Below are 27,195 nucleotides of genomic sequence, written 5' to 3' on the forward strand. Positions count from 1 at the left end.
TAAAAATCTAGATGTTCACCCAATCTTTCGCTAGTAGAACCACATCTTAAAACTCCAAACCAACAAGCTGTGAATTTACTTCATGTAGAATTCTGCAGATGGGGCTTCCCAGATGGCTCAGGGTAAAGAATCCGCTGGCTATTGAAGGAGAAGAACATTTGATCCCTGGGTGGAGAAGATGCCCGGGAGCGGGAAATGGCAACCACTCCAGTATTCTTGCCTGGGAAATGCCATGTAAGAAGAGCCTGGTGGGCTACACTCCATGGGGTCACAAAGAGTAGGACACAATGTAGCAAACTAAAAAACAAAACCAACAACAATTCTGCAGATACCTCCATCTTCAGGAGTGAATTACAGAAGTTGTCTGACATTCATCTTGGAATCTTAAGAAACTCTAAATCAACCGCCTTAGGTACCCAGGGCAGCAAAAGTCACCCACCATAGTTTCATTTATTTATGCCCACTCTTGCTTCAGGAAGAATTTTGAGATGAACTCAGATGTAGCTTTAAAGAACAGAATAAATGCAAAAATTAATGTGGGCATTTGGGGCTGAAGAAAGATAATAGAGAGGCAGTGGTGTGGTTAGTACAAAATGCACACATTGTCCTGGCTAGATGAAAGCTAGGTACCTGGCTCTGTGATTTCTAGAAACCACTGGGAAGGGCAGTGGAGGGAATCTAGCTGCACAATCCATGACACACCAAAAGTTAAAAACAAGATGGATGCTTAGCAGAGAAACTACTATGGAAGGTGGAACAATGGTCCATGAAGATGTATACATTCTAGGCGCTGGACTCTGAGACCTAAGAATATGTCAGCTGACATGGTAATAGTGCCTCCTTGCAGATGTGATTAAAGTTGTGGACCCTGAAGTGGGCAGATTATTCTGGATGGTCCAGATGGGCTCAATGTAATCACAAGGGTCTTTAAAAGTGGAAGAGGGAGTCCGATGAGGTCAGGGTGATACCATGTGAGAAAGACTGGACTGGCTGCTGCTGATTTAGAAGATGGAGGGAGGGGCCATGAGTCAAGAAATGAGATAAGACAATAGAGTGTATTTTCCCCTTAAGCCTCCAGAAGGAACTCAGCCCTGCAGATGCCTTGATTTCAGCTCAGTGGGATCCAGGTAGTGCTTCTGACCTCCAGAAACTGGAAGAGAATACATCCGTGTTATTTAAAGCCACCACGTTTATAGTAATTTGTTCCAGCAGCAACAGAAAATGAAAACACTATGAAAAAGCAGGACTCAGTAAAGGTTTTGCATATAGAATTTGAAAATGGGCCAGGACTTAAATTTCAATTCAATCGCTTACTAAACCATGACATTTGGGGCAAGTACCTTAACTTTCCTGAAGCTTAATTTACTCTGGCTGAATGACAGGAAGTCCTTCCAAGTGTTCCTGAAGGATTATGTGTACCTGGCACCTATCACCTGTTTACAACCGAAGCAGATTCCTAGATGAGAGTAGCGCTCATCTGCGCTGTTGTTTCCTGTTCTGCTCTGACCTTGAGACCTCTGTGAAGCCCGAGGGTAGAGATGACCACACAGATATTTCCCTTAGAATCCATCTGCTAATAAGTTGGCAAATGAAATGCTTTGTCCTGAGGTCACTAATCCACCTGTTCAAGGTCTGAATGTGCTCGATAAACTCAAGATTAACATCAGGATTTTTCCTTCCATTAGGACCAAAGAGAGATTTTTCCGGTGAGTCCTCTACATCTTCAAGAAAAGAAATGAGTTTTATAGGGCAGTGGAATCACACCCACAGAAACAGGTCAAGGCAATTCTACAGGTCACCACCCATGATCCCCACACGGTATCCTCTACTGGCCTGGCTGGCATCAAGCCAGCGTAAATTTAAGGAGGTATTGTCTGTACCCCCAGAAGAACATAATGTTGCACCAAAATGCTTATGTCAGAGAAACTTAACAATAACTATGGATACTTCTTTAATGAGACATAGGTAAATTCTAGAAATTCTCCCAAATGCTGCCTAGCTTTCTTCAGCCAAACCTTGCTGCTTCAACGGTTCCCAAAAGATGAAAAATTAAAATTACACAGGCTCTCTCAACTTACCAATTTGCAAAGCTGCCCCTTTGCCCCTCTCTACACCCAGAGGACAGCCCTGTGAGACCTGAGCCCCAAGCTCCAAGCTCCACTCAGTCGAATGTTAATCTGCCACACATTAAAGAAGCCTAGTTTCTGTGTCCTGAGAGAGGGTGGGGAGGGGGAAAGGCACACGGATGTCTGAATGGTTACAGGCTGCACTTGCACAAACAACTTTAAGCAGAAACATATGAAAAGAAGATCTCGTATTAATCTTTAATAGTGTTGCAGACTTCCTAAGGAAAATTATGTTCAATAGTAAATACACACGAGGTCATTTTTCTTCCAGGCAAGTTATTTTAAGGTCAACAAAGACTTTGAGCTCAGCAAACAACTAGTCCCTAATATCTTCCTTCCTAGATGGGGCACTGTTTGGGAGAAGGAATTGTGGTATTACACGTCAAAAGAATAAATTGCTTATTCCAATGCCATCAGATGATAACTCCCCCCCCCCCACCATTTTTCAGAAAATACATACTCTTTTTAGGATCCTCCTTTAACAGGTTTAACATCCTCCTTTCAACAGCACGCTTCCACCTCACTCCATACCCCATTGCACCCACACCCCCAATCCCAGTTTCTACATGTTACCTAAGGCTCTCAGTTGAATTTAAAACTACATTCCTCCTTTTTCCCCCCTGCAGAGCAGAGCAGCTGATTTCCATGGTTCTCATAAACCATTTTCTAATGAACTGTTCCCTCAACCACTCCACCCAAACGGGTGATCTTGAAGAGTTATTTCAACCCATTTACAGTGACATCAAGGGTCTCCTCTGAGCCCTCCCATCAACTCTCCTCCCCGCTCTGAGCCCCACGGAGTGTGTTGGCTTTGGTCTTTGCATCCACATCTCCCCTCCATCAGTTTCTTTTTCACCTTTTCACTTTGATGATACACTGCTTCCGCCATGAGAAGGCAAGCAACTGGGATTATGACTGGCACAGGTGGACTGTGACTGCAGCCATGAAATTAAAAGACACTTGCTCCTTGGAAGAAAACCTATGACAAACCTAGACAGTGTATTAAAAAGCAGAGACATTGCTCTGCTGACAAAGATCTGTATAGTCAAAGCTATGGTTTTTTCAGTAGTCATGTACTCATATGAGAGTTGTACAATAAAGAAGGCTGAGCACCAAAGAACCGATGCTTGCAAATTGTGGTGTTGGAGAAGATGCTTGAGAGTCCCTTGAATAGCAAGGAGATCAAACCAGTCCATCCTAAAGGGAATCAACCACGAATATTCATTGGAAGGACTGATGCTGAAGCTCCATTACTTTGGCCGCCTGATGTGCAGAGCTGATTCATTGGAAAAAACCCTGATGAAAGATTGAGGGTAGGAGGAGAAGGAGGTGACAGGATGAGACGGTTGGATGACATCACCGACTCAATGGACATGAGTTTGAGAAAACTCTGGGAGATAATGAAGGACAGGGAAGCCTGACGTCTGCAGTCCATGGAATCGCAAAGATTCGGACAGGACTGAGAGGCTGAACAACAAGGCAGATGTTCAGAAAACATTCATTGAATGAGTGAGTGAACAAATGAATCCAAGTGCCACACACTACATATGGCTCCAGTCACCTACAGGTCAATATTCATCACGAACATCTTGGTGTTAGGAGTTGGGTTCAGATGAGGGGATACAGCAGTCCACCTCCAACTGCTCCAGGTGCTGCACAAACAGCTAGGTTTATTCACAGCCTGTCACCATGCCCCATAACACCCCATAACCTGACCAGCCAGCTTAGTCTTATTTTACAGTGGAGGACCCCAGGATCCAGAAAGGCCTACATCCAGCTGGTAAGAGTTAGAGCCAGATTTTGCAAAGAAGACCAGGGATCCTCCAGCTTATACTCACTCCTGTAGCAATGAAAGAAGAATTAATGTTCCATCTTTTAATTCTAGCTCTTGGACATTTGCCGCCATTTTGCTGTGAACTGTGCACATAAGAAGCTGAAATCTGATTTAAAGGGATATAAGTGATCTTTACTAGGCCCAATAAAATGTAATGACAGAATTAGTGGGCATTCTTTTGGTTTAATAGTGCTTGCAGTTTAAAAACATAAAATAAAAAATAATATCTGTTGTTACTGCTCAGTAAGGTCCAAATGCATTCCGAGGACACAGCCATGTGGAGAAGTCAGCCTGGCCCAGGTGGTCCCTCCCTGAGCATCTCACCTCCCCAGGCTGTGAACACGGTCATCCTCGTCAAGGGAGTGTGAAATGCAAGTACTTGATAGCAGGGATGTGGGAGGATTAAGGCCCAGAATCCAGTGCCTGGCACAGAGTTCAGCGCTCCATGAAGGACTGGATATCAGTGCAGCCATTACTACTATCAAAGGGCTTTCAAGGCCAGCTCTGTCTCTCCAATCTCAATCCTGAGGGGCAGGTAACAGGGCAGGTGAGTTAAGTGTCCCTTCACACGTAGGGACAGGTATAGAGGAAGCAAGCGCATTCTCCAGGACCCTCAGCCTAGGAAGGTCACAACCTCAGCTGGGTTCTGGAGGCACCTGAGACCAGCACCCTCCTCCCCCATGTGGACAAGGACACTAAGCCTGGCTCCCTCAAGAGGATGCTCTCCCAAGGGGCTTGATATAGAGTCCCATGGACAGGCAGTGTTTAGCGGCGCCTCTCATACCTCCAGAAAACAGCTCTTCCTGCTTCCTCTGAGCTTAGGGATGCTAGGGAACAGCCTAGACAGAACCCCAGCATCTGACTAACAGACTAACAAAGGTACCTCGGCATCTAGGTGCCCAAGACCAAGGGTGCTAATCACCTAGCGCCTGGCACAGTGCTGGCACAGGCTGCATTGGGTTCAATAAAGACACCAACTGTCCAAGGACCACGGTCACTAAGTACCTACAATGCAAGACGCTGCATGTGAGGTGGTGGCCCTGGTGGGCCAGGGACAAAGATGGAGATACAGCCCCACTGGGACACTGCACCTTGTCTCCCACCAGCTGCACCTGCCCTACGACGAGCAGTGAGTTAGCGGTGGGGAGACAGCCTGCATATTTATTTGAACAAGTCAAGGTTCATGGTGATCTTGCTCATGGAATGAAACCACTTTTGAATCTTGAACATCCATGTGTGCTTGAATAGCCTGAGTCATAGTTCCTCCATAGGCACTGCCCATCCCGAGTTCCCTCCTGACAACCAAAGACACTTCCACTCGGAAAAAGCAACAAGAAGAGCAGAATATGCATGTCAGCTTTCCTCGTGTGAATCATTCATGCCAAAGATTGAGCCGAAGGTCATTTTAGAAAAGGATTTCTATTCAGATAATTGTCTTAAAATGCTCGGCTTTGCTTTCCTTTTTTCCGGCATAACTTGGCCAAATGAATTCCAGTCTTAGGCCAAGCTCAGCCTATGGATGACCAGACCGTCTACTTTCTCTGCACAATCAATGCGGGCAGGGTTCTGCCTTGCTGTGGGGCCAGTTCAGGCAGTAATTAAATAGATTCACCGTGGCCGTGGCTCAGCATCCTCTGACCCATCCATGGCTCAGTTATGGCCTGGGAAGACCTTAGAGTCCTCCACAGTGGGTCCCACAGCCATCCAGAGCCCAGCTTAGAGCAGCACAGAAACTGCCCAGCTGTGGTCTCCTCCCATGCACCCCCCCAAATCTGGGCTAACAGTCCACACTTCAGCCACAGTGTGCTGGCCTCTTCTAGGGCGCCTGCTAAGTCTTAGTGCCCCACAGGGCCCATCTGGCTGCCCACTCCTTCTCATCCTCAGCTTGCAGACCCCTACAGCAGGGTGTGGCCCATTAGCCTTGGCTATCACCTAGTCAACCTTTCTTATTTTTGTTCAGTTGTTAGGTCGTGTCTGACTCTTTGTGACCCCACGGACTGTAGCCTACCAGGCTCCTGTAGCAACATTCCTTAAGACCGTGTCTTTCCAAGTGTGGAGCCCAGATCAACATCAGCATCACTGGGAATGCTCTGGGCCCCACAAAGCATCAGGCACCCCAGCTCTGCTGAGCCACTGAAGGAACCAACCACCTGCTAGAAGGTTTGAGCAGAAAGTCAGCTTTCTCAAACCATCTTTGTAGTGAAAAATGCTTCAACTCGAATTTTTGAACTTGGAACATGGAACAGCAAACATTTCCCATTTGCTTTGGTCTATTTCCCACAAGACGATGTCAGGATCCTTTGCTGGAGTGAACATACACAGAGAGATGACTAAGAAGTTTAAAGCTGTTCGTGGAGCCAGCTAACCATCCAACAGGAATTCCAAATCCGGGTGCTCACAGGACTCTCAAACTGCCAGCTCCCCAGCATTTCTTATTCTGAGGGTTATCTCAGGCCTGAGTCCATTACAATCCTTTCGTTTCCCCCACAGCAAATGATGATGGAGCGGGGAAAGCAGAGAAAGAAGGGTTGCCTCTGACATGGCCCACATTCCACACACTGCAAGGACTAGACGTTTACCCAGGAGACTCTGACCAAGCCCCTCCAGGGGGAAAAAGCACCACCGAGTCTCGGACACAGCGTGTTTTTACACGTCAGTCCAGAGTTCTGCCTGACTGCGTTGAATACAATGCTAAAATGCTTTGTTGCACTAGAAACCAAAAGAAAGTGCTGTCTGTCGGGAAGGCATCTCTCAGGGCAAGAAACCAGGCTGGGCCAGACTACCTCACTGCCACACAGCCCCGGAGTGACAGCTGATGGAAGTTCAGCAGCTTCTTGGTTACTTGTACCCTCTTCCACCTAGAAGGGCTGCGGCACCGGCTCCCAGCCACCTCCCCCAGCCTCGCCATCCTGAACTGCGGGAGTGAACAGGCTGGACACGAGGCAGCCACACACACACTCAGACTGTCTCAGTTCCAGGAGACCACACAGACGCTTGCAGGCACACGTCTTCCAGCCCAACACGATTCTGGTCTTAGTGCAGCAATTCTCAAAGTGAAGTCTGGGGACCCTGGCAAACTCAGAGAGCCTTTTAGGTGTTCTTGAGTCAAAACTATTTTCCCAGCCATGCTGAGTCTTGGTTTATCCTTCTGATTCTCATGTTCTCTCGAAGAGTACCGTGGCGTTTTCCAGAGGCCAGAGGTGACATGCAATACTGAAATTGTCTGAATGCCGTAGCAGATAGAAGAATCCAGGTGTCCTCTCAGACACTAGATTTCTGAAAGTGTAAAATGATGTCACCCTTCTCCCTGAATTTTTTTTTGTTTTGCAAATGTAAGGATTTTCAAAAAATAAAACTATGTTCTGTTATTTATGGTAACCTGTAATGGGTATCTTGGTTTTTATCATTTTATAATTTTACCATTATCTTGGTAATGGGTATCTGTTTTTAAATGAAGTAATAAATACATAAACACTTTTCCAGCTTTGACTCCCAATACGGTAAGCATAGATAGATTTGGCCCATATATACAAAAGCCCTTTGGGATCCTCAGTAATTTTAAGAATATAAAGGAGTTCTGAAACCAAAAGTTTGAAAACCACTGTCCTAATGAGAACTGAATTACTGGGTTGGCCAGAAAGTTCTTTCAGGGTTTCCCCCCTCCCCCCGAAACATCGTGTGCAAAACTGAACATTTTGGCCAACACAATATATTTAATGAGGGGGCATTTATGCCTTATCAAGATCCCAAGGTCTCTTATTTAAAATTTTTGCTTTAAAATGAATAAATAAAGAGTTAGAAACAAAATCACCTGCAATATCCGACTCCACACACCCTGAGCGGGTGGTTTTCAGGAGACACACGCATCGTACCAGAAACAGGCAGACAGAGGACAGAACCCTGGCTCTGCAGCCCCTTGGACCCTCTGGGCTCTGGTTCCAGTGACACCACTTGGAAATCTGCAGAAGCTGCTCAAGATCACGCCCCCTCCTCTGTGAACCAGGGAGGAGGACGTCAGCCCCCACTTCCAGGGTGGTGGAGTGCCCAGCACAGTGCCTGGCGCACTGCAAATGTCACATAAATGTCACCCTCTTCGTCACCACCTTCATCACCATCACTGTCACCCACACATTCCTGCAATAACGTCCCTGGCTCTGCAGATTCTGAGCCCCTGAGTCTTGCACGAGCCATCCTGAGCCTGGCAGGGGCTTGCTTCCTGACAGGAGGATCAGATGAATCATGGCACAGAACCACACAGACGAGAGAAAGGGTCGGATTCAGCGGCACTGAGTCAGTGACTGCCCTTTGCTGGATGCCTTGCATCCCTGACTCAGACACAAGCACCTCTAAGGACACTTTATTCACGGTTCCTCTGGGTCACTGAAGCAGCACGTGCCCAGAGAGGCTGCCAGGGGCACCCCCACTGCCCATTCAGTTTAAACAATAGTGAATCTAGGACTCCAGGCCCAACAAACTCGTGGCCAGCTCCATCCGCATCTCAGTGGGTATCTTTGTATGGTGATAATTGTCTCTTCTAGACAGAAGCGTTCTTGAGATGACACATGCTCCAAACACCTCTAGACTCTGTCAACCCCCACCTCCGCCTCCCACTTTTCCCTAATGGTACCAACTGAAAAGATGGTGATGTATCAATATGAAGCTGAGCAGCACAGCTTCATGTAATAGTGTTGGAATTTCCACGTGCCGTTTAATGCTGTGGGTGCATAAAAGTGTAAAGCAGTAAAAATCTACCCTTTCCACCCACAAATCCTACTTTAAAGGTCTCCGTCTGCTGATGGAGCAGGGATGGGGTGGGAAATGTTGCATTTGGAATCTTACACTTCCTTTGTCCTCTATGATCAAAATGTGTGGAAAGTGTGAGGGAGGGAGAAAGGAAAAAAATTTATTGAGTGTTTGCTCTGTTAGGTGGCAGGCTCTGTGCTGACGCCTTTGCTTAGATATTGCATTTAACCCTTATGGCTGCCCTGTGAAGATGGAGTCATTACCTCCATTTGTAGATGCAAAACTGAGGCCATAAGCTGTTCATGTCCTTGAACCAGCAGAACCCAGATGAGAGACCAGGGCCGCCTCACTCACAAACACACTGACAGCTTACTGGGGAAGGGGGAAAAAAGTCCCAACTCCAGCTTGGTGGCACTTTTCACATTGATGGTTCTTTAAATGCTTGTTTTTTTTGTTTTTTTTTTTTTTTAATGCAACATTTTCTGCATAATTAATTGCTTTCGGAAATCACAGAGCCAATTTCCCATTCACTGAGCTGGAAACGCCTCGTAGAAATGCAAATGCAAACCTGACGGTAGGATATCTAAGTTGGGGTAGTGCCTGAGTGGGGGTCTGGGGTGTCCTTGGGTGGAGTGGGACTCCAAGTGTAGGCGTGAGAGCCACCTGGTGTGAGGCGGGGTGGGGGGGGTGGACTTGCCTGCACAAAATGAGATGGTTCTGGGTCACAGGCTAAGGGAACCAGTGTCAGTTACAAACCGTGCATGATCAAAAGAAGTCTTGTGTCCTGTGGAGGCCGGGATGGGAGGGAACAGCCTCAGCTTAAGGGTCCAGTATGCCAGCCAAAACAGGTACCCGTGGATCCCAAAGGTTGTCTGTCTGGATAATGGGGAAGTCCCTAGGAATACTAGGACCTCTCTTTCCCCCAACTGTTTGCTCCATGGATAAAACACATGTGAAAAAAAGAATGCTATGAAATGGAAGCATCCCCTTCTGAAAGACCAAAAAAAAAAAAAAAACAGAGAGAGACTCCAAAATCTGTATGTTGGGTTTAGATTTAGACTTAACAGGGGAGCTAGGTGACCCTGTCTGGGAACTTCATGGGCCCTAATACCTGAAAAGGTCACTGGGCAGAGCAGAAGAGTCCCCTTGGAAGAGCAACAACCTGCATAAAGCAGCAGAGGGGACCGACTGGGATCTGAGACGAAATGGTCTGAAATCTAGGGTCCCAGAGCTCCCTGCAAGTCCCCCACCCACCTCCATTTCATCACTTCTCACCCACCACATGTTTTATCAGCATTGCATTCAAGATGCAAGCCACAGCATGGAGGTTTTCCTATGATTCATGAACTGGCCAGAGGGCAAGGAGAACATATGTAGGAAGACCAGCACTTGGATGACCCCAACTTGGGGACAAAACCATGGATTGTTTAGAGCCGGCTGTTACTCTGTGACAGCAGAGAATTCATCTCCCCTGAGATACACAGCCAAGTCCCTGGTATCTGCTGCCCAGGGGAAGGTGAGGGTCAAGGACTCCAAACTCCAGGGACAGTTCAGCAAGGAGTTATGGAGAGAGCCCTAAGCAACCAGGTGAGTGGGAACTCCTGGGTAACAGTCACGTGACTTCCACACCTGGGACCCTCAGGTCAGACAGACTGCGCTCAGTGAATGTGCCTGAGTAAGCACCTGAGTTAATACAAATAATAAGAAAATCAGTGTGGTCTGGAAAGATTTTTTTCCTATTTGTAGAAACAACTCTTGCTATCAGTAAGCTGTCACAGAGAAACCACTCTACAATAAGCAATGAGTGCTCAAAAGGAAATTAGATAAAGTAAGAACTTAATGAGCATGTATTACCTGAGGAGCGCTTTTTATTTTTTTTAATGTTTCAGATGATGCTAAGAGGCTGTGATGAACATTATGTCCTAAGCTCTGTGAAAACTGTCTTTAAAACCAATGCTGTCTTAGTTACTGAGGCATAAAAAGCATCGAGATCCAGAGGCTGGCCAGGATGATCATTCTGCCTGTCTGGAACGAAAGGTAGTAAGGCTGAACAATGTAAGAACATTGCATTCTTGTCGTGAAAGACAATCGTTTGGAAAGAATGACAGCAAGCAGGTTTCAGAGTGAGCGAGACCAGGCTGATACCCAGCTCCTCCATGCGGGCTGGGATCACGGAGACCAGTGCCTCTCATCATTAAAACCCAGCAAATGAGTTGTTGCTCCCACGTCTTCCTCAAATCCACAGCCCAGGGCCTCTATCCCATTTCCACCACTGCTGGTCTCTCCCATGCCACTCATCCTTTCAGCCCTATTCAGAGGGCAGCTTCTCCGGGAAGCTTTGCTGACCCCCCAGGCCAAGGCCCAGTTGGCTATTCTTATCTCTGCCCTCCCATAGAACTTTGTGTCTTCCTGACCACAGACTCTCACATCAGGGTGAAATAACTGTATTTGCACCCCTCTTCTTTTCTGTATGGCTGGTAAGAAACTAGGTCTTTACTCCTGGCACAGTAACTGCAGACCAGCTGGATAGATGGATGGATGGACAGACAGATGGATGACAGGATGGATGGACAGACGAGGGATGGATGGATGGGTAATTGGAGGAAGGGAGAGATATATGTATGGATGGATAGATGGACAGGTAGATTTCCTATATGCTAAATCCATTCTGAATTCTCCTCTTCCACCCTCTATACCTTTGAATGACACAACAAGGCTACCCCACTTTTATTCCTAAGAATCTGATCTCCTTCAGCTCTGCTGAGGTCTTTTGTTGATTCTCCAACTCTCCAACTTCCTGCCTCTGTAAGGCCTTTACAGATACTTTTTACCATAAACCTGATGTTCCACAGGTTCAGTCTTTGGCCTATTTCTCTTCTCACCCACTTTCTCTGGGGAATAAATTCTATCATATTTACACCCTCAATGACTTCTATATTGATGATCCTCAAATCTATCCCTATATCCAACCCCCTTCTCTGACCTTCCCTCAGATTTTAAGTTGATTCATTCAGCAAATACTAAGTATAGAACACTGTTCAGGCACAGTTTTAAGCATTTGGGATATATCACAGTTCGAGAACCCTAACTGTGGAAGTTACATTATAGTGGAAAAAAGAGGCAAACAGTAAAACAAATAAATAAATTATATAGTATGTTAGAAGCTGATAAGTGCTTGAAAAAAAGGAGAACACGCTAAGGGGAGAGAGCAAGGACTTACATGTTAAATAAGGTGACCAGTGTGAACTCATTAAAATGAGATTTCAGGAGACTTGGAGGTTATGGAGTTTGTCTGAGAGCATCTGGGAAAAGAGTGGGCCAGCAGAGACAACAGCCGGAGCAAAGGCTAGAGGTGGACACGCCTAGTGCATCTGAGGACCAGCAAAGGGACCAGAGTATCTGAAACAGATGAGGCAGAACCAGGGGAGCCAGAGAAGAGGCCAGATAGGTAAGGGCAAGGGGACAGTTCATGTTGGACTCTGAGATCATTAGAAGGACTGTGCTTTCATCTCTGAGTGCCTGGCTGTATGAACCTTCCACTTCCATGTGGATGGAAGCGGGCACTGTGGACCCCATTTCATTTCCCTGAGCCTGGTACTCTCCCCTCCCTCTTGTTGCGGACACTGCCTATGGCGGCTTCCACTGGGCCAGAGGACATGGGCCCTCTGGCTGGTCTAGGGATGGGTACACAAGCCAAACAAGGCTAAAGTCTGTGACCGGGATTTTTCCAAGGTTTCAGTGGGGGAAGCCCACTCTTTGATCATGAGGTGACAAGACAAGCACCTCTTGTATGGGGTGGGGAGAAGGAAGCGGAGCCCCTGAGCTGGGCAGGCGCAGGGAGGGCCTGGCTGGGGATAGCCAGAGAGCTGAGTAAATCTGGACAGGCGTTTTTCAGCAACAGGCTCCAGCAGGAACAGACAAATGGCTTCACACCCGCCTCTGCCAAAGGAAAGATGAGGAGAGAGATAGGAGGCGACAAGACAGAGAAAGTTGTAGTGGGTTTCCGCTTGATTCACAGCTCAGGTTACCCCTGCGAGACAGGGACGTGGCAGGCTCAGACCCTGCTTAGCTGGTGCCAAGTGGATGCGCCGGCTTGGGGGTGGAGATCTGGAAGGTCCACCAGGAAGTGTGCTCCTCCCCACCATTCAGCAGATGCTGGGAGGAGACATCCCTGCTCTCTGCTTGATGGATCTGTACACATACAGCTTTCCCCGACCCCGTGGGAGTCCCGAGGGGGCTCCAGCCTGGAGACTGGGTGGCAGGCAGCTCGCGCAGGTGGGGCACCTTAAAAAATGAGCCATTCCAGCACCCTGCATCGCTAAAGACACCCATGTAATCATTTGAAATGAAAACTGCTCAAATGAACTGGAAAATGTTTTACTTGTGTTTTCTCATATTCCTGAACCTTTCTTTCCATGGTTCAAAAGTTTGCATTGTCTAATTGCTGATTTCCATTTGTGAATTTATCAGCGTAAAATAAAATTAAGTGCCAAATTAATCTCCCTTTCCAGTTTTAGGCATTAATTATCCTCTGAGCCATTTTCTCCTGCGCTTGCCACATGTCAAGACAAGCCTGGAGATCGCATGATGTCGAATCTAGTTTTCAACTCAGGAAGGTAGCCCAAATAGCAGAGGATGTCCTTGCTCTTTAAAAATTGCAGTTTACTATGCAAAACAGCTTTGATTCCAAGCAAAGGAAATACATTCCTCCCCTTTTAAAGATATATTAGCACTGTCAGACCAAGTAAGTCACTGGAGAAGACATTTGCTGCATGGTCTTGACATGTTTCCCCAGTTGTCCCAGTTAACATATTAACAACAACATATTTCCTCTAAGTATAACAGGGTCAGCCTCAGTGTGGAAAATGTGGTGTTGGCTAGGGTAGAATTTTGAAAGTTACATATGCTGTTCCTCTGGAGCTGTACCAAAGGAGACCTTCATGGTTCTGCTAAAAAAGCAAAGTAAAACAAAACAACCAGGCCTCCAGGATACAGTTATAGGATCCTTAGTTCCTGGGGAAAGGTAAAAACATATATACTTGGTCACTTGGTCAAATAGAAACTATGGGGAGGCAGAGACTGGGTACCGAGTTGTTTTTGTTTAGTTGCTAAGTGTACCTGGCACTTATGCAACTCCATGGACTATAGCCTGCCAGGTCCATGGGATTTCCTAGGCAAGAATACTGGAGTGGGTTGCCATTTCCTTCTCCAGGAGATCTTTCCAACCCAGGGATTGAAAACCAGTCTCCTGCACTGGCAGTGTGTGTATATGTCAAGTCGCTTCAGTCATATCCAACTGTTTGTGACCCTATGACTCTCTGTGACCCCACCAGGATCCTCTGTCCATGGGACTCTCCAGGCAAGAATACTGGAGTGGATTGCCATGCCCTCCTCCTGGGGACCTTCCCAATGCAGGGATCGAACCTGCGTCTTTTATGTCTCCTGCATTGGCCAACTCATTCTTTACCACTAGCGCCACCTAGAAAGCCCCTGCATTGGCAAAGAAGCAAGTCAATCTTGGAGGAGGTGTAGCCAAGAAAGCCTTGGAGACAGAGGGCCCTGATCCCTTTCCTTTTAAAATTTGATGTTATCAGAATCTGTTGAAAAGGTATGCAATACCCTTGACCATGCACTGTTTAAGCCTTAAAAAAGCAATATGGAACAATATGGATGAACCTGAAGGACATTATGTTAAGTGAAATAAAACAGTCACAGAAGAACAAATACTGCATCATTCCACTTCACACGAGGTATCTAAAATCATCAAACTCACAGAAGCAAAGAATAGAACTGCCTGCTGCCAGGAACTAGGGGGAGGGGAAGCAGGTAGTTTCTGATCAGTGGGAACAAAAGTTCAATTATACAAGAGGAGTAAGTTCTAGAGTTCTACTGTACAATATTTTGCCTGTAGACAATTCCATATTGCACACTTAAAAACCTGTTAAAGAGAGTAGATTTCATATTAAGCGTTCTTAACACAATAAAACTTCAAGAAAAGAAGGAAAATGTTAAGTACAACACTCAATCCCACCTAGGATGCACCGCCAGGCAAGGGAGAGTCTGAGATACTGTGTGTTCAGGCTGCAGGGCTGGGTTTGATGGGAATCCTCTAGGACCCAGCCCCCAGGGGACAAAACATCACACTTTGGGAAATAGTGGCTGCAGACTGAGTATGAACTAAGAGTTGTTAGTCTGCACCCAAGGATGTGGTACCTGAGCTGCTGCTGCTGCTGCTGCTGCTAAGTCACTTCAGTCGTGTCCAACTCTGTGCGACCCCATAGACAGAAGCCCACCAGGCTCCCCCGTCCCTGGGATTCTCCAGGCAAGAACACTGGAGTGGGTTGCCATTTCCTTCTCCAATGCATGAAAGTGAAAAGTGAAAGTGAAGTCACTCAGTCGTGTCCGACTCTTAGCGACCCCGTGGACGGCAGCCTACCAGGCTCCTCCATCCATGGGATTTTCCAGGCAAGAGTACTGGAGTGGGTTGCCACTGCCTTCTCTGGCCTGTGCTGCAGGTGCAGAATGACCAAGAAGGGCACAGCCACCAAACCACCAAGCACCCTCCAGGCTGTTCACAACAGCGACACCATGTGGCGGCTGCTGGAGTCACAGGTCAGGAGGGCTGGTGTAGCCTCCGGCTCCCTCTTTGCCTGGTGTTGTAAGCAGAACAAGTTCTGGCACATAAGTCTATAATTTGTAGATGAAAACAGGAGGGGGCTTGCTCAAGAGGAAGATGCTAGTCCTTTTGGTAATGAAGAACAGCAAAGGTGCCTGAGTGATTAATTAGAAAAATTAAAGAGCTATGAACATATTTGTTTGTAGCACCCAATAACCTCAGATATGCAGATGACACCACCCTTATGGCAGAAAGTGAAGAAGAACTAAAGAGCCTCTTGATGAAAGTGAAAGAGAAGGGTGGAAAAGTTGGCTTAAAGCTCAACATTCAGAAAACTAAGATCATGGCATCTGGTCCCATCACTTCATGGCAAATAGATGGGGAAACAGTGGCTGACTTTATTTTTCTGGGCTCCCGAATCACTGCAGATGGTGACTGCAGCCATGAAATTAAAAGACACTTGCTCCTTGGAAGAAAAGTTATGACCTATCTAGACAGCATATTAAATAGCAGAGACATTACTTTATTAACAAAGGTCTGTCTAGTCAAAGCTTTGGCTTTTCCAATAGTCATGTATGGATGTGAGAGTTGGACTATAAAGAAAGCTGAGCGCCAAAGAATTGATGCTTTTGAACTGTGGTGTTGGAGAAGACTCTTGAGAGTCCCTTAGACTGCAAGGAGATTCAACCAGCCTATCTTAAAGGAAATCAATCCTGAATATTCACTGGAAGGACTGAAGCTGAAGCAGAAGCTCCAATACTTTGGCCACCTGATACGAAGAACTGACTCATCTGAAAAGACCCTGATGCTGGGAGAGACTGAAGGCGGGAGGAGCAGGGGATGACAGAGGATGAGACAGTTGGATGGCATCACCGACTCAATGGACATGAGTTTGAGTAAATTCCAGGAGTTAGTGATGGACAGGGAGGCCTGGCGTGCTGTAGTCCATGGGGTCACAAAGAGTCGGACATGACTGAGCGACTGGACTGAGCCGGGGTCCAAGTGCTGAGCTTACTTAGTATGTCAGAGCTTGGGGGGAAGGAGGAGAGTCGCAAATTTAAATTTTGTACATATAACCAGGTGCATCAAAGATAAAGGAATCGGCTCCCTTTAGGATCAAACCCAGTCCTGACATCCTTCCAGGCACTAAGGAAGGCAACCAGAGAAAACTGGCGAGGGAGACACTGTGCTTCAGGGTAAGACCTGGAGGCTGTTACATTTCATCACCCCCTTCCTGCTACTATCTCCGAGTTTGTTTTTCTGCAGACAAGCTTAGAGGACTAAACAGTCAAGTGCTCGCCTCTCCCTTACCACCCCAAGAGGAAAGAAACCTGTCGGCTTCTCTAAAAGGGGAAGGCAAAAAGGAAAATAAAGTCAAAAGGAAACGCTGAAGTTGCGTCTCCTCTGTTTGAAGACATAAGGCCGGAGAGGCAGGTTTTGTGCAGAGGCACTGCTGGACCCTGGGGAAGGAAACCTGTGTGCTTCGAGTTGGAAAACATTAAGTGCAGGGAAGTTTTAATGAGCTTCAGCAGCTCTTTGATAACGGCTGATGCTGAGAAGGCAACGGAGCATTGGAAAGGCGAGCTTTCAAAGAATATGCTTTTTAGGAAGCGATTTCCCCTCTTGTCATCCCTTCCCTTTGGGGATACTCACATTGGGCCTTTCGCCATCCCACTGGGGGTACCTCCCTTCCTCTGATGGATCTAGGTCAAAGCTACTTTAACACTGTAGCTACTTTAACATGAATCCCCCTCCGCCAAAGCCCCAGCTGCTGCTGTGGGTAGTAGTAACTACAAGGGCTTCACTGAGATGGATCGAGCAGGGATGCAATAAAAGGCATAAAATTAAAGACAAGATTAATAAAACCTGATGAAAGAAAACACTGCCAGCCTACCTAGCAGCTTAAATTACATTTACCACATGCGACAGGGAGGGGGTAATCATGAGTAATAAGTCTAGGCTCGACTCGGGAAAGAAAATCTGATCTAAATAACGACAGGTAACACCAGGGGAAGTCACTGATTCACCTGCCTAGAGAGGACTCAAGACGGGGTATAAAAGCCATCAATCACACTGAGGCCAGTATCACTTGGTAGGGCCCCCGACAGTCTAGGATCTAGATTCCCAAATAGCCCAGAGCCAGAAACGCGGCAGATGCACAAAAGCGGCTTCTGGTTGTCACTTCCAGTCCAGTCCAACTTCGGCCCGCTGCCTGGTGGCTGCTGTCACCGCAGCCTGACCTTGGGAGTGACCAGGCACAGTCAGTTCTAAGGTGGGGGCTGTCCAGCTGTCCCCTGTTCCTTGTTCCTCCATCAGCTGAAGTCACTCTGTGCCCCCGGGGCTGCCACAATGCCGAAGGTCCCTGGAGCCAACCTGGTCCCTACACAGCACCCAAACCATCCCCCTACCTGCAGACTCCTGACTCCTCCTCGGAACACTCCCAAAGTTCCCAAACTTCTTGCTGTTTCTCACCGCAGCTTAGCAGGGAAGCAATCTGATTTGACTAGTTCTCACCAATCCTCCAAAGAGTCTCTCTTTTTATAGAGCAGGCCAAGTGATGCAAACGAACCCTCAGAATGGGCTTTCAGGCTGCACCGGGGGTGTCAGGAACCCCCTCTGGACCTCTCGACAGAAGAGGAGGGAAGGCTCCATCACCATGCTCTCTCACCCCTCCCAGCCGTGGCCCAGTGGACAGAGGGCTGACTCACTGCTCCATCCCCTCTCCTTACAGCAGTCTCGCATCTCCAGGCCTCCTGGCTTGATCAGTGAAAAGGTAACATCTCCTGCAGACAGGGATGGCTGTAGCTGGCTTCCAACCAAGGAAAACCCTGGAAAGTCCTGCTCTTAGCAGAAGGGTTCCTTCTGCTCAAAGGGCCCATGAACGTGGGTTTCGGGTGCAGGGTCTTCAGGTGATAATCTTTAGATTTGCAGCTCCCTGGCATTCTAATTCCAGGTGAAGCTCCTGCGGCTTCTCCCTTGGTCTGGACCCTCATCGCACTCAGTGGTAAAGAACTCGCCTGCCAATGCAGGGGACATAAGAGACGTGAGTTCGATCCCTGGGTGGGGAAGATCCTCTGAAGGAGGGCCTGACAACCCACTCCAGTATTCTTGCCCGGAGAATCTCCATGGACAGAGGGGCCTGGCGGGCTACAGTCCATGGGGGTCACAAAGAGTCAGACAGGACTGATGTGACTTCGCACTAGAGAGTTTCTCAGAATCCCTGGATGATTGGTTTCCCTAGGTTATGGCTGCAAGGAGGTCCTGCCTCTTCCTCAGGACTCTTGGAGCACAGCCATCCCTGATCACAACCCTCAGCTAGGAGGGTCTCAATGAAACAGGGGTGACTGGTGAGGAAGCGTCATACTGCCTGAACACCTGACTTCTCCCACAGCAAGCTCAGTCATCTGAGTTCTTCCTCACAGAGTTTCCATCTTGGAAAAAAAATGGAGACACTACTTCCAGAAAGTCTTCAGCATGAGGGGGTTCTACGGATAATGAGCACTTTTATTTTCCTTTGGTCACTACCAGAGCTAGTCTAAGGAAAGAATGGGACTCCATTCCATCAGAAGAAAACTTAAAATGCCCAGAACGTTCACTCACCAGAATCCTCCCAACTATCAGACAGACTCTTCTCTGTCTTCTGCTCCTGAGAAAGGGGAATCTTAGAAGAACACAAGCACATAGTCACACCTTCACCTACTTGCCCGCCCGTGAAATTTGTCAAGCACGTGGGATTTTGTCAGCGACGGTATTTGAAGACTCCTGACTCTGCCCCGGGGGCAGAGTACAGGTGCTGTCCGGTGATGCCCGCCTGCATCTCTAACCTGACATCCACTCTGTGCTCTGAATGCAGCACCAGCATTGCCTCAGGCTGCAAAGACTCGAGTCTCTGCTAATCAAAATCTACTCGCTTCCATCAGCAATGAATTCAACCAGAAGTTCTGGAAGGACACACATCACATTGTCAACAGTGACGGCTGGGAGCAAGTGAGAACAGAAAGAAAAGAAACCTTTCCTTTCTTTCTACTTAACTCTCTACAGCTTTTTTGCTTTAAAAAAAAAATACACATAGAATATATTCCTGGAGTCCCTGAAACATTAAAATAAATGTATACATGGCCAAAAAGGAAAAGCAAGTGCCTGTTTTCAACAACACAGCCCAGACTCTGCCAGGTCTCTGATCGGGGCTGAGATCCGGAAGCATGGAAAGCATCTATTCTCAGACAGGTCGATGATTAAATGGCCCAGAACAGACCTAGGCCTTCTGGAAGTTCTCCTCTTCAGGGCTGGACACAGCTCCACCCTCTTGCTGCTTTCTTCCAGCTTTGTGATCTTGATGCAAAGAGCCCCTATATTTCCACCAGCCCTCATCCCACTTACTTAACCCTTTTTGACCCCTGGCAGCTCTCAGTTCTAGCAGTAGGGGCACAAGCCTTCAAGCTCACCTGACCTCAGGTGACTCTCTGAACTTACTGAGCATAGTCCTATTTCCCTCATTCCCTTATTCTCAGATTAAAGATGGAAACCTTCCTGAGTGCAAGAGCCTGATGCCTGATCAGTTTCTGAAGAACCCTGGACTGGAGGCAGAGGTCAGCTTTGGCCCCATCCATCCCAACCACTCCCCTTTCCCACCCCCACGCAGAAATTCAGAAAACAGAAAGCGGGCCACTGAAGCCGCAAAAAGGTTCTCTCTGCCACCTCATTCATCACGCAGCTGCCGGCGCACGTACCTGCAGATGTAATTGGTCTTGCAAGAGTCCTGCAAGTTCAAGCAGTTGGGTTTCTCCCTCTCCTCGTAGGAGCACACGGGCACGATGGTCTGCCGCCTCCGCTCCGTGCAGGCGATGTCCCGGCAGGAACAGAAGAGCATCCCATAGCTGTGCTTGGCCGGGACCTTGTCGAAGAACTGCCGGAGGGCCTTGTGGCACTTGCGCCGGTTGCAGACGTCGTTGGACATGCTGGTGGTGCAGGGGGTGATGTAGGCCGACCTGTACTTCTTGCAGGTGTCGTCCAGGTTGCAGGCCTTGGCGGCGTCCAGGCAGTTGTTCCCTTTCGAGATGTGCTCCACTGCAAAAGGAGAGAGAGGCAGGCCGTGACCACAGGGCTAGGTGCCGGCGCGGCTCGCACAGGTCTCTGCTTTCACTGCGATCTGGCCTCTCACCACCTGGCAGGCCTGGCAGCTCTCATCAGCTCTGTGTTTTGAAGCTAATAACTTAATGAGTTTGTGACAATGAGGAAGCATCAGGGGCACTGAGGCCAGGAGCCCACGGCGGCACTCCAGCTCCTAGCATTGTCTCAGAGGTATAATTAGGAGGTATTGAGTGAGGCCAAAGGAGCTCAGACACCTGCCTGCCTGGGTCTAAACAAGGCAACAGGAGGACAAGTTTCCAGCTCCAGGCTGGTAAACTGAAATTAGGATAGAAGAAAAAAGCAGCAAATTATATACTTGTTTATTATATAGTATATAAAATGATATGCTGAATGTAAGTATAATTGCCATGCGATCCTCCAGGAATATAATTATGTAATAAATGCACATAGTACATGCTAATTACTATATGATTACAGAGTAATTGCATGGTTATTTGAGCCCAGAAGACAAAATATTATGCCAGCTCTCTAAACAGGAAGAAGCAACTACATCGAAGCTGTATTTAAGTTTGAGCTCACAGGCCACTGGAAGGAAACCAGAATAAATTACATAAAAATTTGCAAACCTCAATTACCATTTAACTTACCACATAGAAAATATGGGATCTATGAGTACTGAGGTTGCAGATTAGAAAAATTCAGTTAGTATTTTGGATAGAATTTCAATGGGCTTACAAACCATAGGCCTTAGGAATCTCAAAAAAACATATGTTGCCTTCTGCCCAAGCCCTCTGTGCTCAGGCTTTCAGAGAAACCAGGGCTGTCCACGGCCAGGAGGTCTGCTGTGAGGTTGGAGAGAGATCACAGAGGAGGTGGGGCTCACTGGGGTGGCTGGGTGGGCTGGCAGGGCCAAGTCCAACGGGCAAAGTTAAAAGATGAATGGACAAGGGAAATGAAGCCCATTTCCCACATTATAGGTCTTACCAAAAAGAGGGGGAAGTGGTGGAAAAACCTCTGAGAGCCAAGTTATATATAATATGGCCCATAGAAAATTGATAATTAGGTGCAGCAATGACCCTCCAGGGACAGCTAGGAGGCAACAGACAGACACCATACAACTGTGGGATTCAAACCCCAGGAAGTTCCCGCTCAGGCCTCAGCCCCTTCTTGGGTTCTGAAACCCCCTTTCATTCACTCTATGTTCCCCGTGGACAGGGACCATGAGGGCATTTGAGAATTAGCATGAGAGGAAAGAGAATTCAACTGGATTGGATGGGACTGAAAGATAGGACAGTGCATTTAGTATCCACATAAAGGGCACATGGAATATTTTTCCGCCTTAAAGAAAGAAGGAAATATGCCATATACAACAACATGGATGAGCCTTAAGGACATGATACCAAGTGAGATAAGCCAGTCACAGGAGGACAGTATCCTTTATGGCTCTGCATCTGCAAGGCATCTAAAACTCTCAGACTCATAGAAGCAGAAAGTTGAATGGTAGTTATTGCTATTCAACAGTACAAATGATAGTTACTGCTACTCAATAGTACAAATGGTAGTTACTCCCCATTTTCTCCCTTGTTTCAGCAAGAGAGGAAATGAGGAGTTGTTATTCAAGAAGTATAAAGTTTCAGTGATGCAAGATGAGTAAGTTCTAGAGATCTGCTATACAACATCACGCTTACAGTTAACAATACTGTATTGTGTACTTAAAATCTAAGTGGCATTATTGCATTCTTTTTAATGGCTGAGTAATATTCCAATGTGCATATAAGCCACTTTTTCTTTATCCATTGATCTGTCCATGTACACTTAGGTTGTTTCCATGTCTTGGCTAATGTAAATAGTGCTGCAGTAAACATAGAGGTGCATATATCTTTTCAAATGATAGTTTCATCTGAGTATATGCCCAGGAGTGGGACTGCTGAAGCATACGGCAGCTCTAGTTTTAGTTTTTTTGAGGAACTTCCATACTGTTTTCCATAATGACTGCACCAATTTAAATTTCCATCAACAGTGGAAGAGGGTTCCCTTTTCTTTACATCCGCTCCAGCATTTGCTATTTATAGACTTTTTAATGATGGCCATTCTGTCTGATGTGAGGTGATACCTCATTGTATCATTGTAGTTATGATTTGCATTTCTCTTAATAATGAGCATCTTTTCATGCATCTATTGGTCATCTGTGTTTTGTTTTTTTTTTTTTTGATAAAGGTCTATTTAGGTCTTCTGCCCACTGGTACCTAAAAATTATCATACTAAGTGAACTAAGAAAGAGAAAGACAAATACCATATGATATCACTTCTATGTGGAATCTAAAATACAATACAAATCAACATATCTATGAAACAATAACAGACTCAGAGATATAGAGAACAGATCTGTGGTTGCCAAGGGGGAGTGGGGTTAGGGGAGAGACGATATGGGAGTTTGGAATGAGCAAAGGCCAACTATTATACACAGAAAAGATATACAACAAGGTCCTACCATATAGCACAGGGAACTACATTCAGTATCCTATGACAAACCATGATGGAGAAGAATGGGAAAGAATGTATATCTGTGCATGGCTGAGTAACTTCTCTGTATAGAGGAAACTGATACAACATTGTAAATCAACACTGTAAATCAATAAAATTAAAAAAAGAAATGTGTTAAGAAAGTAGTGTTAGTTGCTCAGTCAAGTCTGACTCTTTGTGACCACATGGACTGTAGCCCACCAGGCTCCTCTGGGATTTTCCAGGCAAGAATGCTGGAGTGTGTTGCCATTTCCTTCTCTAGGGGATCTTCCCAATCCAGATCAAACCCAAGTCTCCTGCATCGCAGGCACATCCTTTACCACATGAGCCACCAGAATCTTATGTTAAATGTTCTGCTACAGTAAAGCAAGATTTTATACAAGACAAGAACAGACACAGTAAGTCCAACATTTCAGGGAATGAAAAGTTCTCCTTGGTCTACTGATGGTGTGCCTCACTTTAAGAAAGAACTATGTGTAAATATCTGAAATCACAAAAATATACCCCGGCACTACCAGCAGAACTTTATGATGCCCCAGGTTCATGTTTCTCTCCATGACGCGCGCATTCAACAATTTAACGCGCAAGGCAATAAACGAGACCCTCAGCCCTTCTTCGGTGAGCCGAGCAGGAAGCCAGCAGCTGCGCACACATCCTGCTGGTTTAACAAGCACACCTGGGGCCTTCTCTCCACATCGTCATCTTCCCAAAGTGGCTTCGCTCCTGCGCCTCTGTTTTCACATGCGGGCACTTCAGGACCCGAGGAGTGAAATATGCACCACGTGCCCTAACAGACCCCCAGGGCCTCCACCAGGCCCTGGTGACACTTCTAGCTTTTTCCTCTTTTGAGAGGTGGTGCTGTTGGGCCCACTGGCAGCGTTGATTGATAATCCTGAAGGACTACAATTGTAGATTTCTTTTATTTATTTTCATTTAAGGCTGTCTGGGTCTTCATCGCTGTGCCTGGGTTTTCTCTAGTTGTGGCAAGTGGGGACACACTCTAGTTGAGTCACGTGTGCTCTAGAGTGCGTGAGCTCAGTAACTGTGGGGCTTAGCTGCTCCATGGCATCTGAAATCTTCCTAGACCAGGGATCTAACCCCTGAGGTCCCCTGCATCAGCAGGCAGTTTCTTAACCACTGGACTACCAAAGGAAGTCCTGGAGATTTCTAAGTTATGCATTTTGGAATGATGATAAAGGAATATGACCAAACTCTGGATCATCCGGATAAGGCCCTTAAAGCTAGTTGCTAAGTCGTGCCCCACTCTGTGACCCCATGGACTGCAGCACGCCAGGCTTCCCTGTCCTTCACTATCTCCCAGAGTTTGCTCAAACTAATGTCCATTGAATCAGCAATGCCATCTAACCATTTCATCCTTTGTTGCCCTCTTCTCTTCCTGACCTCAATCTTTCCCAGCATCAGCGTCTCTCTCTTCGCATCAGGTGGATATTGGTGTGCAATTTCACCACCTACATTTTTACTTTCATTGGTGTTCAATGGTACTTTATGATCTCTGGCTAAAATGAAAGGAATATAGGCACATAGCTTGATTTAATACTTACATGATGTACCCAGGGACATAGGAACAAGCAGTTCATGTAAGTTCAAATAGAGAAAAGTGACAGAAAAATTAAGTCATCATATGGCACCCAGTAATGTAGGCCTGTCAAACTCAAACCAATACATGTTGAAACAGAGAATTACATCCAAACTGTAAGCACTAATTTAGTTTCAGCAGACAATATCATTTCTCATATTAAATTTATATTATCAGCTCACATTTCATAGCTTTTAATGTTTTGTTAATACTTAATTTGTGTATTGTCTTTACAGTTTGTATAAAAGCAAAGAAAAAGAGTTGATGGTTTTATGTTTATAAACTTCAAATAAAATTATAATGAAAATAATTAAACTTAACATACAAGGTCCAGAAAATTTACTTCTCTCCGGCAGTTCTCCATATAATACAGTTTTTAAAAACTGGCCTGGAAAAAAGCTCTTTGACATGGGTTTTGGCAGTGACTTTTTGGGTATGACACAACCAATAACAACAAAAAATAAACAAAATGAATTATACTAAACTAGAAAGCTTTTGTACAGCAAAGAAAACCATCAACAGAATGAAAAGGTGACTTATGGAATGGGAGAAAATACTTGCAAATCATGTTCTGATATGGAGTCAATTTCCAAAATATATAAAGAACTTACATGATTCAAATCACCAAAGTAACAACAATAATAATAATAACCCAAGTTAAAAAATGGGCAAAGGACCTGAAGAGACATTCTTCCAAAGAAGATATATGAAAGGCCAACAGGTCCATGAAAAGATGCTGACTGGTAGGGAAATGAAAATCAAACTACAATGAGATATCACCTCAGGCCTGTTAGAACAACTGTCATCAAGAGATAAGAGAACTTGTCAGAAAGACAAGAGATAATAAGTGCTGGTGAGATGGTGGAGAAAAGAGAAGCCTTGTGCACAGTTGGTGGGACTGTAAACTGTACAGTCACTACAGAAAACATAGAAAACAGTATAAAGGTTGCTCAAAAAATTAAAAATAGAGCTAACATTCTCACATGACGGCAAGCTATCATATGATCCAGCCATTCCACTCCTGGATATATATCCATAGGAAACAAAATCACTTTGTCAAAGAAATATCTGCACTCATGTTCATTAAAGCATCATTTACAATAGTCAAGTGTTCATCAAGGAACAAACAGATAACGAAAATGTGGTGTATGTATTCAATGGAACCCTATCCAGCCATAAAAGGAAGGAAATACTGCCATTTGCAACAGACAGGTGAACTTGGAGAACATTATGCTGAGTACAATAAGTCCGACAGAGACAAATATTGTCTGATCACATTTATATGTGAAATCCAAAGAAAAGTTTTGCATGAAGTGGGAACAGGATGAATCATTTTATGTCCAAACCAATCGCTCACAGTTCACTCCGTTTAGCACCTGGCATGCTTCAGCCTCACTTTGAGGTGATTCTGTTTTCATTGATAAATAATACTGCTAGAACACCATCTCCTTATCATTATTTCAGACAGATTCCAGAATGCAGAACCTGGCACATTAAGATAGGCAAGAGGCCACTAACTGATTTCCAGCTTACAAGTAAATGAGTGACTTTTTGCTTCTAATTCTCATTCACACAAAACATTCTCATAACCCTTCCCAAATTGATACATGAAGCCAGTATTACCCAAATAATAGAATCTAATGGAAAAAAAGAAGAAAATTACAGGCAAATATTTCTTAGAAAAGAGCACAGAAACAACAACATTAAATAAACTGGTAAGTTAGATTTCACTAAGTTAAAAGCTCATCAAAAGACACTTAATTTCTTAAGAAATGAAGAAAACAAGACAAATCACAGACTAGAAGAAAATATTTGCAAAACATGTATCTGACAAAGGACAAATATCTAAAACATATTTGCATGCATGCTCTTTGTAACCCCATGGACTGTAGCCTGCCAGACTCCTCTGTCCATGGGATTTCCCAGGAAAGAATACTGGAATGGGTTGACGTTTCCTTCTCCAAGGAATCTTTGCAACACAGGGATCCAGCCCATGTCTCCTGCAGGGGCGCTTAGCAGGGGAATTCTTTACCATTGAGCTACCTGAGAAGCCCAACATAAAAAACAACCCAATTGAAAAATTGGTTTTTCTTCATAAAAGAAGTTGTATGAACAGTCAGTAAGCACATAAAAAATTTAAACATCATTAGTTATCAGGGAAATGCAAATTACAACCACTATGTTGGTGATTAAAATTTAAATCTGACAACTCCAAACGTTTACAAAGATGTGGAGCTCCTGGAATCTCATACATTCCAACAGGAAGGTAAAATCATCCATTCACTTGGGAAAATTGGGTGCAGATTTTTATAAAATTACACATATACCTACCCTATAACTCAGCATTTCCACTTTTAGGTATTCGTTCAAGAAAATGAGGATATATGTCCATAAAAATATTTGGACAAGAATATGACAGCACTTTATTGATAATAACCAAAGACTAGAAACAGGTCATGTATCCATCAGTAAGAAAATGTCTAGCAAACTATAGTCTATCCACATAATGGAACAGCAGTCAGAAATAAGAACAGATGAACTATTTATACACACAATGGCATGGATGAATCTCAAAAACACTGTTCTAAGGGGGAGGGGGGAAGCTTTACAAAAAAATGTACACGTTGAATAATTTTGGGTTGGCCAAAAAGTTCATTTGGATTCT

At 45.6% G+C, this 27,195-nt stretch overlaps 1 protein-coding gene across 5 annotated transcripts in view; it reads right to left on the minus strand.

Moving 5' to 3' along the window:
- GFRA1 (GDNF family receptor alpha 1) overlaps positions 1-27,195 on the minus strand; it is a 224,586-nt gene that overhangs the window by 47,698 nt on the left and 149,693 nt on the right. For all 5 annotated transcript variants that reach the window (XM_043926537.1, XM_043926538.1, XM_043926534.1 and 2 more), the window contains one exon: positions 20,050-20,386. In XM_043926537.1, coding sequence (XP_043782472.1) covers positions 20,050-20,386 — 337 coding nt within the window. The remainder of the gene's footprint in view (positions 1-20,049; positions 20,387-27,195) is intronic.

This window comes from Cervus elaphus, chromosome 15, assembly GCF_910594005.1.
Source record: "Cervus elaphus chromosome 15, mCerEla1.1, whole genome shotgun sequence".
NCBI classification, from domain to species: Eukaryota; Metazoa; Chordata; class Mammalia; order Artiodactyla; family Cervidae; genus Cervus; species Cervus elaphus.